Source organism: Lepidochelys kempii, chromosome 6 (genome assembly GCF_965140265.1).
Source record: "Lepidochelys kempii isolate rLepKem1 chromosome 6, rLepKem1.hap2, whole genome shotgun sequence".
Taxonomy (NCBI): Eukaryota; Metazoa; Chordata; order Testudines; family Cheloniidae; genus Lepidochelys; species Lepidochelys kempii.
Genome location: NC_133261.1, coordinates 93,283,158 through 93,296,050, shown reverse-complemented (window position 1 = coordinate 93,296,050; position 12,893 = coordinate 93,283,158). Strand labels below are relative to the sequence as shown.

General features: G+C 49.6%; 1 protein-coding gene across 1 annotated transcript in view; it reads left to right on the top strand.

Moving 5' to 3' along the window:
- The window catches only part of ISM2 (isthmin 2), a 52,868-nt gene that overhangs the window by 32,294 nt on the left and 7,681 nt on the right, over positions 1–12,893 (top strand). The window contains exons 2-5 of the mRNA XM_073349293.1: positions 4,278–4,541; positions 6,891–7,218; positions 11,194–11,334; positions 12,146–12,223. Coding sequence (XP_073205394.1) covers positions 4,278–4,541; positions 6,891–7,218; positions 11,194–11,334; positions 12,146–12,223 — 811 coding nt within the window. The remainder of the gene's footprint in view (positions 1–4,277; positions 4,542–6,890; positions 7,219–11,193; positions 11,335–12,145; positions 12,224–12,893) is intronic.

Genomic DNA, 12,893 nt, shown 5'->3' with positions numbered 1-12,893 from the left:
TCTTTTGACATGTCATCTACCCAGCTCACAGTGTTCAAAATCAGCTTCCGCCCTTTCCCCCCCCCCCCCCCCGCACACTACCAACCGTTATTTGTCACCTCTGCCTTTGCATGGGATACTGTGCTGAAACTTGGCCAGTAGGGATTGCTTCTGATATATACAAACCTTTTTTGATTTCAAAGAGACACCCACTCACCCCCACAACTGTTTGAGAAGATCACTGAATTGTTGGGGAGATGTGCTGGGCAATTTGGTGAATATTATTAAGTGACTGGCAAATTCAAAAATTATGTCTGAGGGCTTACTTCAGTCCTTAAAATATTAGGGTCTGGGCATGCTGATATTGCCAGGAGCTCAATGGCCACTGTGTGCAAGATAGGGATGGGGTGGGGGGTGCCCCTGACTAGTTCCTCATTTGAGATTAAGGATGCTAGGAGTGCGTTGTGGTTTGGCATTGAGGCATGGGATGTTGGTAGAATAGCAAAGGGAACTGGTTTTGAAGTAGAGTTACTGAATGTTTGAAATCAAACAGTGAGCATGTTCAGTGCATCAGCTTCTGATTGAAGTGCACCCAGGAGTGTAGGATTTGGGCCATCTGATAGACCATCCCACTAGACCCTAGTGATTCCAGAGGACTTTATGCTTGGTAAATGGGTGAGGGGTTTCTTAAATCTGGCCATCTCTCAGCCCATCAGCTCTTTCCAGGTCTCCTTCAGCAGAATTATGTTAACCCTGTGGGAACCAGAATCTGAATTTCCTGAGCTGGTGAGGGTGTAAAATCTGAACCAGGCAGTGTTGGCCAGTGATAGGGCAGAAGAGTGGGAGTTAGGAGAGCTGGGTTTCTCCAGGCTCTGTCACTGTGACTTCTTGTGTGACGGACACTTCCCTGCATTGTGCCTCAGTTTCCACATGTGTAAAGTGGGGATGATGATGCCTACATGCCTTTGTTAAGCACTTTGAGGCCTACAGTTGAAAAGCCCTATAAAAGGGCTATGTATCACCAGTGTTTTATTGACTTGACTTTCTTGTAGTGCTGTGTGTTACTGTAATACAAGGTTTAACGTACAGTTTGGTGAAAATATAGTGCTAGTGAAAGATGTCCTATTGACAGACCTAGTGACAAGGGTCTCTTTATCCATGAAACAGGTTCATTTTCTGTCACATTACCCTCTGTTGGTGCCTCAACCTGCCCAGGAGGAATCCCCGTAGGATAAGAGTTCATGGCCTGTGGCCTATTCATTCTCAGCCTTTTTGCTGAGAAGGGCTAACTGTGATGCTGACCTTTATGATGTGGATGCTTTTCTCACTAAGAGCTGGACTAGGATATTGCAGGTAGCAAATAGCCCTCAAAGGGTGAAGACATTCACTGACTGATCAGCAGCCTAGGAGTGAAATGCACTCAGACGCTGCGGTGGATTAGTAATGACTTATTCCCAGTGTCTTGAGCCACCTAGTAGGGAAGCCTAGGGTTGAAATGGCTTAGCATGATGCAAGTCACGATCCAGAAACAGAAGGGCTTGAATTCCACAGTGAGCCGCATTGTGGAGGAACCTTGGAAATACTGACGGCACTTCGTGTCTGGTTGGACTTGGCCTTTCCTCTGAGCTGTTTCAGCTCACGGGTGTGTGGTGAATCTTGTGAAATCTATACAGCATCTCCTTGTGGTGCTTGCTCTCAACTAACTCCTGGCCCTGGCCCGCTGTGGAGTGGGTGGTGGTGGTGGCGATCCAGGGGCTGGCTTGTTGCATTTGGTAGGGGCTGGGGGTAGCAGCATTCCAGGGGCCACAGTTTTGCGGGTGAAATCTGTCAGGGGCTGGAGGAGAGAGGCAATCCATGGGCTGGGCTTTGAGGTTCTCCAAAGTGGTTGGAACTGATTGTTCTTTATGTTTTGAACCCAAACCTCAGAGTGTTAACCCCACCTTGGCAGTAGGACCCACCATGCCCTGCTGCTGCACAGCCCTACTGACGTGGTGGGAGAGTTAACTGAGTTGCCACATCTGCTTGGCGAATATAGAAAACCCCTGTCCTGCCTTTCCCACAACGGGATATCAAATCAGAGGGACGGACAGACCCCAAACAAAACCCTGGGGCCATGGACGTCTTAAATTGGAGCCATTGCTTGTCTAGGGCAGTGGGATCAGAGCTGGATCAATTCAAACGAAGTTCTGGGCCAAATATCCATCCTCCCTGATCATTTCTCCAGGACAGAGCAGCGACTCTCCCCACACATGGAATATTCACCCAGAACCTCCCTCAAACCTGTACGCAGGGGCCCATCTGGACAAAGCTGTCGCAGTCTCTTTGCCACAGCCAGCTCCACTCTGATAAACAGCAAAGGGACCAGCAGTGTCCCCGCTGCTCCCTTCCTTTCTCTGGGGGAGGGGGAGACAGGCAGCAGGCCTTTGATGTGCAGGAACAAGCCTGGCCGACATGCTGTATGTGCGCTCATGTGAACCTGGCCTGGCTCCAGCTCTCTTTGAAGTGCTCCAGTGATCAGGATGAAAGGAAGGGGAGTCCCTCCCCAAACCATCTGGCCCTAATTGCAGGTAAAAGTGCCATTCTGTCTCCCTGGTGGGGAGGGGAGCTTCTCCCTCTTCCTTTTCCTGCAGCTACAGTCTGGGCTCATGGAGGGGAAGGAGGGTTTGGTGGTGCCAGGGAAGAGAGCTAGGAACAAAGGGGAATTTAGGCTGGGCATCAGGAAATATCTGCTACCTGTGAGATGCACTAAGCTGGGGAATCAGGCAGGGTGGAAGGCACATAGGTTGGAAAGTTAAATCCTAGACCACTGGAGAACCTTCTTTAGGGAAGCCTGCATTGGTTGAGCGAGGACTTGGGTGCAGAGAGCTTGACAGGTTGTTCCCATCTCCGATTTCTCTGATGCACTGAAGCTTGCAGCCCCTTTGACTTGCACCCTTTAGTCCCAGTGTGTGTCGATCGCAGAGGTTAGTGACGGGGGAACCTGGTTCAAGTGGTTTAATTTGGAGGAGTTAATCCTGCTTCTTTCCAAATCCACCCTTAACCCATCCTGATCTGGAAGCCTCTTGAGAATCAGGCTTCCTGGGAGATGGCATCGGCACAAGGCTGTTTCTTGCTGCAGTTCCCAGACCAGAGTAGTAATGCAGAGGTGAGCACAGTGTGCCTCAGAATAGATACAAATGTCTGCAGAGTGAGAGCAGATCAGTTAACACACAGCTTGAGTCACGAGTACCATTTACAAGTAAGTTATGTTGCTTCATAGTCTGCTATACAGGGGGGCTTTAACCATTCATTATCTGTTTCCTACAATGTAAAATGCAGCCATTCATCTTTAGCAGTTTCTTTTCCGATTGACCTTTAGTAGACGATTTGTTCAAGAGGTTCCTAGAGACAAAGCGAGTGAGGTAATATCTTTTACTGGACCAACTTCAAATAAATTGTTTTCTCTGATACTAGTAAATAGTTTTTACATGGCTGGGTTATCTTGGGAAAGTTTCGCCTCAGTTTAATTCACCACATATGAGTGTTGGGCTAGGTGACTTTGTGACCATTAATAATCTTTGCATTTATCATTTTCCAGCTAGAAGTTTTCAAATCTCGTGCCTCAGGGTGAAAATTGATTGTTTGCAGCAGCTGATCACGGTGGGGGGCGTTTTGGAATTTTTCCTCCATGTAAAATATTGACCAGCTAAGCAAGTGAATTATAGATTTTTGTCCTTCCTCCAAAGAATTTGGTCTCTGACATTGTCAGAAGTGAGGATACCAATCAAGGTGGACTAGCAAACTGGGCAGGGAAATCAAAATGCCAGATTAGATGGGACAGTGTTATAGCAGAGAGGTGCAAATACTGGATTGGTTTCTGATGTGGCAGAAAGCAGGGAAATGCCAGACATCATACAGAGTCATTGCTCTGCTCCAGAGTGGCAAGGATATTGGACTAGATAGGCAATTGCTCCGATTGGGTGCTGCAGGGGTATGTGTGAGGAGAGTGGAATAGATACCCTGGTGGCCAGATCTAGTGTAGCAGTCAATATGTTCTTTGCTTGTATGGCCTGTTTGCTGTCTCAGACCACACTTGGAGGAATAGGGAGATAGTGGGTCGATCAGCCTTGCGTTGGTTCTTAGTAGGTGTGTTTTGGGGACCTGTTTTTTGGCATTTGCAGGCAGCTGCTCACCTCCATAGTGCCTGCTCTCCTGCCCTGTCCCTGGTGTGAGGATGTAGTAGAGTGAGTCCTGAATGGTAGCTGTGGAGATGGTCAGGGTGGGGTTGGAACGGTCATCGCTGCCTCTTTCATTGCCAGGTCTCCACTTCATCTGACACCCGTGTGACGCAGGAAGAGGAAATGCCACAGTCCAACAAGGTTCGGAGCCTGAGGCGAAGCGGGCAGGCTGCACCTCGCCGGCACAAACGCCGATGGTCGTCCCAGCGGGCTGTGAGGAACCAGCCAGTGCCACTCTGGCCTGGTGGCGCTAGCAAGGAGGAGAGCACACCCTTTGTGCTGGACTTACAGAACCTGCCAGGGTTGGCCAACGTTGACCTGAGTGCCCAGAACCCAAACATACAGGTAGGAGCACAAGTCTCTGTCGCTGGCTGGACTAGGGCACTTTGGGCAGGAGCAAAAAAACAATGTGGCTGGATTATGCAAGCATAGAAGCACTTGAGCGGCCGGGGGATGACCTGATTGGGCCGAGGGCCCCATCCATCTGCCGTGCGGTAGGGACCAGAAGGGCCCCCAAACCCCTTCCTCTGCACCATGACAGGACTGATTTCATTATCTATACACCATCCCAGACAGCTGGTCTCAGCCTGGGTTATCGCCAGTGCTCTTGATTCCACCACAGCTTGCTCTGTTGCCAACAGTTTTTAGGGTAAAGTGCCTTGCAGAGGCCAGGGGGGAGTGGTGAGGCACTTCCTGGCGCGTATTGCCACATCTGACAGGAACTCCCTCACTCTAAGAAGCTTGTGCTCATGGGCTCACTGTACATTTCGGGCCAAACTAATGGGGAAGCAGTGGCAGATTTTCAGTGACTGTTACACCCAAGCTCCAGCAGGGAGGCACTGAGATCTGCTATAGCTCCCCATCGTTACGGGTGGGAAGGAATCTGAGTGGAGAGGTGGGTGGGTCTGGAATGGATGAGAGAAGGGACCTGACTCCAGGCTGAAACTGAACAAAGGTTCCATTTGGGTCGGTTCTTATGTTGCCTGGCCCAGTTTGCCCAATCCAAGTCACCAATTTACTGAAACCATGCAATATAAGGGGCTGGGGTGATACATTTTTCCCAGAGTCTTGGGGAAGAGAGGCCAAAATAGACTCCCAGCACATAGGAGCAATGGGAAGCAAACCACTACCATGGTTTACCTTGTATTGTGGGGAGCCTATTGACAAAGTCCCCTAACCTTCCTCCTGCCTGTACAGAGCTGGCACAAAATCCACTGGGGAAGGATCTGTTCAGGAACACCCCCTCGATGTGCTGCAGGACTGGGGGCCCTGTGGGGACTTCATTGGGCAGAGGGGTAATACCTCTAGTATCCGGAATTGCTTTGATCTCCATTTCTCCTTCATCCCTAAAAGGCCTGATTGCTGCCTTAGGGGGGCCCTGGCCGTCAGCATGTGTGCAGGGTGCTGAGAATGTCAGGGGGAGGGCACTGTGGCAGACTGGAACTGGACCCAGGCCTGGGGAGTGCCACAGACAAACTGCACGGTGGGGTCAATTAACCAGATGTTTTCTCTCTGGCCTTGTTTGATCTCCTAATTGGAAACCTTTTGTGTGGGGGCCCCATTTCCTAGACTCTGCAAGGCTGATACCATATATTTTGGCAAATAATCCTCAGGCACACATAAGCCACACCCATTTAGGACAGGAGATGCTGGCATGTAAATTCCAGATCACCTCGGTCAGGATTCTCTGTACTCCTGGCCCCTCTCGCTTCTTTTTTAGAACTCCTCCCTTTACAGCAAGGATGGGTTCATGGACTGTTTCCTAAGGGGATACAAGCACTGCATTTCTAAGAGTTCTAGCCTATGCACTGGCCCTCTGCAGTCAGGAGAGATTTTTCCCAACCCTGCCTGGCTGGGCTAGGCACCCCCAAAACATGTCTCCTGACTGACCTGCAACACCTCCTGCTAGTCTAGCCCTGGCCTACCCACACACACCTCTGCCAATGTACCTCAATTGTTTCTTGCAGCAAACCCTGCTATTCGAGTCCTGGGTCCCTCCTACCAGCTGTGCCAGGCTGAGTTTTGTACTGTGGAGGAATGTCTGCTTGCAACTAGGTTGAGATCCACGAAACTCACTGCTCTAGTGATTCAAGCCAGAAAATAATCTTGGCCTCTCTAGGAGTGTGGCTGGAGTTTCAGCCCACCCAATCACCACAATGCTGGTCCTGCTACTTTCCATTCCCAGAGCAAGGGCCTAGCTAACCTCCAGGGAGATCTTACTTCGTAGCACCCATCCCATTACTAAACTGCCTCCTCTCTCAGTGTGCGGGGGCTGTTTCTATACCTGGAGGATTATGTTGCTTGACCCCCTGCCTGTCTCCGGCACCTCAGTGTGCTTCACAAACTGTTTACCAAACCTGCACCTCCCCTGGTCTCCTGGGTTGTTCTTGTTTTATGCAATGTGCCTCTCGCTGCCTCCAGACTCTGGGATGTCAGGTTTTTTTAATGACACATTGGCGCCATCAGCTGTGGAAGGAGTCTAGCAGGGCCCGGCACTGTATCCTGCAGCATACCACAACCCGGCCAAAGCAGGAAACTAGTTGGAATGTCTAGATCCTGAGTAGGAAGCTATTGGACCAACAGGAAAATCCTTTGTTGCCCTTTAAGGGAGTCCCCGGCAACTGAGTCAGGCAGGAGCCCTGGCTTCAGTGCTGGTCCCTCCCTTATCACCTTGCCTCTTGTCTGGCTTCCCAGGTAACCATTGAGGTGGTGGATGATCCCCAGGCTGAGATAGAGATGGATTTGCTGAAGGAGACCAGCAATGACTGGTCCCTGACCTCCTCTGAGTGGTTGTCCCACAAGGACCTCTTCTGGCCCCTCTTCTGGGAGTATACGGATCCCACTGAGGAAGAGGAGGAGGACGAGGATGACAGCTTGGACAGAGAGGAGGAGGAGGAGGAGGAAGATTATACAGCAGAATATAAGGAAGAGGAGGAGACGGTGCTGAGCGGAGTGGGAGGCGACTGGGACCAGAGGTGGCCGAGTCAGAAGAACTGGATCTTCAAGGAAAAATATAATTATGGTGAGTCATCCCCTGCCCCTCAGCAGATGCCCCCGAATTCTGCAGTGACCACCTCCCTGCCCACAAGGGGCTGGATTCCTATTAAAGGCATTGGGTGCATCCACAGGGCAGCCTGTTCCAGTGCAGGGATGTCAGACAGATGCAGCTTGATGGATTTGCATAAATCTCAGCTTTTGTGTTTTAAAAAAAAAAAAAAAAAAAAAGGAAGTTTCTAGCCCCTATGGTTGTGAAGGAAACTTTCCAAATGGAACCAAAACAGTGAAGTCTGCCTGAGTCTGCAGACAGCCTAGATAAATAACTCAGAGGTGTGAACTGAATTCCCAGCTGATTGGATTGCTAATGCTAAAGCCTAATGAGTACGTATGTTCAGACTAGAAATAAGATACAGATTTTTAATCATACAGGTAAGTAGCCATTGGAACAACTTACCTAGGGATGTGGTGGGTTCTCCGGCACTTGAAGGCTTTAAATGAAGATTGGCTGCCTTTCCAGAAGATATGCTGTAGCTCAAACAGCAGTTATGGGCTCCATGCAGAAATGAGGGGGCAAGGTTCTCTGGCCTGTGTTGCGCAGGAGGTCAGACTAAAGGCCCCTTCTGGACTTAACGGTTGTGACTCTATGACCGTTCGGTGTCAGCATTATCTATCTCATGGCTGATGGCTCTGACAGATAGAATGGGGCAGGGGGTGGGAATGAAGTGAGCAAGACTGGATGTGGCATTAAGGTAGTGAACAAATAATAAATGATCTGAAAGATGAGTTACGACAGCAAGGCTGTATTCTAACCTTGATCCTGTGCAAACCTCCACTACCATCAGTGGGAGGTGGTTGTGGATAGGGGACTGTGCAGTCCTAAATGTATATCCAGCCCATGGACCATCAATAAGCATGGAATGCATCCCTCCCCACTGAATGAATTTGAACTCTGGTGTAATGGTTAGCGCAAGAAGACTGGGCACCACGACTCCAGGGTTCTGCTCTCAGCTCTGAGAGAGAGCGTGCCAAGGTGGGAATTAGGGCTCTGGTTCTATTCCTGGCTCTGGGAAGGAGAATGGTCTAGTGCAGGGGTTCTCAAACTGAGGGTTTAGGGATACTAAACTGGGAGGAGTGGTAGATATGCTGGAGGGGAGGGATAGGATACAGAAGGACCTAGACAAATTGGAGGATTGGGCCAAAAGAAATCTGATGAGGTTCAATAAGGATAAGTGCAGGGTCCTGCACTTAGGACGGAAGAACCCAATGCACCGCTACAGACTAGGGACCGAATGGCTAGGCAGCAGTTCTGCGGAAAAGGACCTAGGGGTGACAGTGGACGAGAAGCTGGATATGAGTCAGCAGTGTGCCCTTGTTGCCAAGAAGGCCAATGGCATTTTGGGATGTATAAGTAGGGGCATAGCGAGCAGATCGAGGGACGTGATCGTTCCCCTCTATTCGACATTGGTGAGGCCTCATCTGGAGTACTGTGTCCAGTTTTGGGCCCCACACGACAAGAAGGATGTGGATAAATTGGAGAGAGTCCAGCGAAGGGCAACAAAAATGATTAGGGGTCTAGAACACATGACTTATGAGGAGAGGCTGAGGGAGCTGGGATTGTTTAGCCTGCAGAAGAGAAGAATGAGGGGGGATTTGATAGCTGCTTTCAACTACCTGAAAGGGGGTTCCAAAGAGGATGGCTCTAGACTGTTCTCAATGGTAGCAGATGACAGAACGAGGAGTAATGGTCTCAAGTTGCAGTGGGGGAGGTTTAGATTGGATATTAGGAAAAACTTTTTCACTAAGAGGGTGGTGAAACACTGGAATGCGTTACCTAGGGAGGTGGTAGAATCTCCTTCCTTAGAGGTTTTTAAGGTCAGGCTTGACAAAGCCCTGGCTGGGATGATTTAACTGGGAATTGGTCCTGCTTCGAGCAGGGGGTTGGACTAGATGACCTTCAGGGGTCCCTTCCAACCCTGATATTCTATGATTCTATGACACAAGGTTATTACATGGGGGATCGCGAGCTGTCAGCCTCCACCCCAAACCCTGCATTGCCTCCAGCATTTATAATGTTGTTAAATATAAGGGGGGTTGCACTCAGAGGCTTGCTAAGAGAAAGGGGTCACCAGTACAAAAGTTTGGGAACAACTGGTCTAGTGGCTAAGATTGGGAGTCAGGATGCCTGAATTCTGTTCCCAGGAAGCACGGCCTGAGAAGGGTGCCAGCAAGGGCAGGTGCAGCCACCTGCTGCTGCCCCTACCTGGGTTTGTCAGGAGTGGCATCCATGAAAAAGCCTGGGCAGTTAGAAAAGGGGAAGAAGGGGGCACTTCAGGGAAGGTTCAGGGTCCCCTGGTGTTTCCACTTCTCCCCTACTCCCCGTGTCACAGTGGTGGGGACTGGATGCAGCTCCCTCCAGAACTATCCAAGAGGAATCAGATGTGCCTCTCCAGGGCTCACTGCTGTGCTGTGAGCAGTTCCTCAAGGTACTTACCATATGCATGTGCTCTCACCCTCTCACATTGGGCCAATGGGAAATCATCATTGAATGGAGGTGTTTCCAGTGGTTCTGCAGGAATTGGTTCTACACGCAATGCTATTCAACATTTTCATCAATGGTCTGGAAGGAAATATAAAATCACTGCTGATGTACTTTGCGGGTGACACAAAGATTGGCAGAGTGGTAATTAATGATGAGGACTCGGCAGTCACACAGAGTGATCTGGATCGCCTGGTTGGCTGGGCCCATTCAAACAAAATGCCTTTTAATACAGCCAAATTCAAAGTCATACATCTAGGATCAAGGAATGCAGGGTGTACCTACAGAATGGGGGACTGTATCCTGGAAAGGATTGACTCTGAAGTGGATTGATGGGTCATAGTGTGCAAGCTCCCAGTGAAGAGGACTAACGCGACCCTGGACTGTATATACAGCAGCAGTGTGTAGGAGTGGGGAGGTGATTTTGCTTCTGTGTACAGCATTGGTGAGACCAATACTGCATTCAGTTCTGGTGTCCAGATTTTTAAAAAGGATATTGATAAATTGGAGAGGATGTAGAAGAGTGTCACAAAAGTGATTTGAGGGCTGCAGAAAATGCCTTGGAGTGAGTGATTAAAGAGCTCGATCAGGTTAGCTCATCAAAAAGAAGATTGAAGTGACTTGATTACAGGGTAGAAGTCTCTTCACAAGGAGGAAATACAAGGTCCTTAAGAGCTCTTCAGTCTAGCAGAGAAAGACATCACATGAACTGATGACTGGAAGTTGAAACTAAATAAATTCCATGTAGAAACAAGGAACACATTTTTAACAGTGGGGGTGATTACCCCTGGAACAAACTACGCAGGGAAGTGATGGATTCTCTATTTTTTGGTATCTTCAGATCAAGACTGGATGCCTCTCTGAAAAATATGCTGTGGCCAAGCACAAACTATTGTGCTTGGCCAAAGCCAAGATTACAACAGGGTTCAAAAAAGAACTAGATAAATTCCTGGAGGATAGGTCCATCAATGGCTATTTGCCAGGATGGGCAGGGATGGTGTCCCTACCCTGTTTGCCAGAAGCTGGAAATGGGCATTGGGGGTGGATCACTGGATGATTACCTGTTCTGTTCATTCCCTCGGGGGCACCTGGCAGTGGTCATGGTTGGAAGACAGGATACTGGGCTAGACGGACCTTTGGTCTGACCCAGTATGGCCACTCTTATGTTTCTTATTGGGCTCAGGGCAGGGATAGCCGAGTGAAGTTCTGTGGCTGCTAATATACAGGAGATCAAACTAGATGACTTCAACTTTAAAAATCTGTGAATCTGTTCAAGTGCTCTCCTGAGTTCTAACCAGCTCCCCTTTAGAGACCAGCTCAGGAGGGCAGGACTGGGGGAGCTAGGAGCAGGATGATATAGGTAGAAGGAAGCCAGCAGGGTAGTCCAGAGCAGCTCTAGGCTTCATTCCCATCTGGGCTTTGCACAAGGACTTTCATGCTTTGTCCTTCTCTTGCTGTCCCCAGACTATGAAGATGAAGAGGAGTGGAGCTCTTGGTCCTCCTGCAGCGTGACCTGTGGTAGCGGCAACCAGAAAAGAACCCGGTCCTGTGGTTATGCCTGCACAGCCACCGAGTCGAGAACCTGCGACCTGTATCGCTGCCCTGGTGAGCCTCTCCCCTCCTATTGTACACCTCGTGCTCCAGACAGAGCCACTTCTCTGCCTCCCCTAATGCCTTAGGGGGCCGTTTCTCAAACTCATGTGCCCAGTGGGGCCTTCCCACAGCAAGATCCTGTTTCTGCTAGGGGGGAGGTATGGATTCCCGGCTCAGGGCAGGAGGGTCACTTGAGGAATTTTCCATCTCCACAGGGCAGGGAGAACTTTATCCCTTTTTAACATGATGAAGGGATCTAGGTGGGACTCACCCCAGAAAAGAAACCCATAGGCCAAATCCCTCTGTGGTCCTTGGCCTGCCTCCTAAACCCTTAAAACACTCAGCTTCTCTTGTCCTCTGTTTGGATACTGGCTAGTGCTTGAAGAGGTAATAGTTTTCAATTTTTTGATCTGAGCCAGTAAAAATGGCTGGTTCTTTCCATCATGAAGAGAGGGCGTGGCTTGTCATTCCATAATCAGCCGTAAGTAGCCCATGGATCATAGATCTGCTGCCTACCTTCAAAACTCAGTTACATATGAAGCCTGAAATCCTCATTGGAAGTTTAGTGAGAGCTGGTTCCAACCATCAGGATCCATCACAACCAGCGATCTTACACTCCCTTAGTGTTATCCTCTTTGCAGTACCATCCCGTTGGTCTTCTGTGCATAGGGGTAGGCCACCGTGAAGGTAGGGAAGGGGCAGGCAGAAATACAAGGGTCTGATGCCCAAGCCCAGCCAAGACCGCTGGCCCATCCCTGGAAAGGGATTCATTATCTCTGCGAGGTTCATCTTGGCTATTTGCTTGTATGTTTTATCTCCGAAGGAGCAAATGGGGAGATGGTCTTCACCACTGACGAGACGCCATTTGAGGGTGAGAACACCACAGAGATGTTCAACTCAGGTCAGCACATTTCTCATCTGTACATTAGGGCCCTGGCAGCTCCTAAGGGATTTCATGGTGCAGCACCCCAAAGAGGAGATGCTGCTACCTGGATGGGAGTGTTCTGCCAAGGGGTCCAGGTTTTGGTGGACTTCACTGAAATATCCACACAGGCATGAAATGTTGTCAGCCCTCTCCACGTAGGGACCTAGGCATTAGCATGTGCCAGGCACGCTGTTCTGATAGAGGGTGCTGGCATGGTGCTAGGCATTCCACTCAAGGGTGGCTTCATAATGGGAAGGGTAGAAATGCCCCAATGGAAGTCCCACCCTGAAGCAAGATTTAGATTTAATGCTCCACACACCTAGGTGCTTTCACAATCATATGAATCTATGGCCCTTTTCCATGCTACAGCTATACTCATGTTGGGAAGCCCAGTTACAGCACAATGGACTCACAGCCTGGTTACAGTCTGGTTCCATTATGCAGTGAAGACAGAACCTAACCGAAGTCCCTGAGACATGTTGAACTTTGAGACAGTGTGAAGCTTTAACAAAGATTATAGGCATGGGTAAGGTCCCATCTGCACTGACTGTAGCGGTATGGACACGACCAATGACTGCATCATGTTCCTGTTGATGATTTCACTCTGCCATGTGCCTTCCTGAAACAGATCAATGGCCCAGCTGCT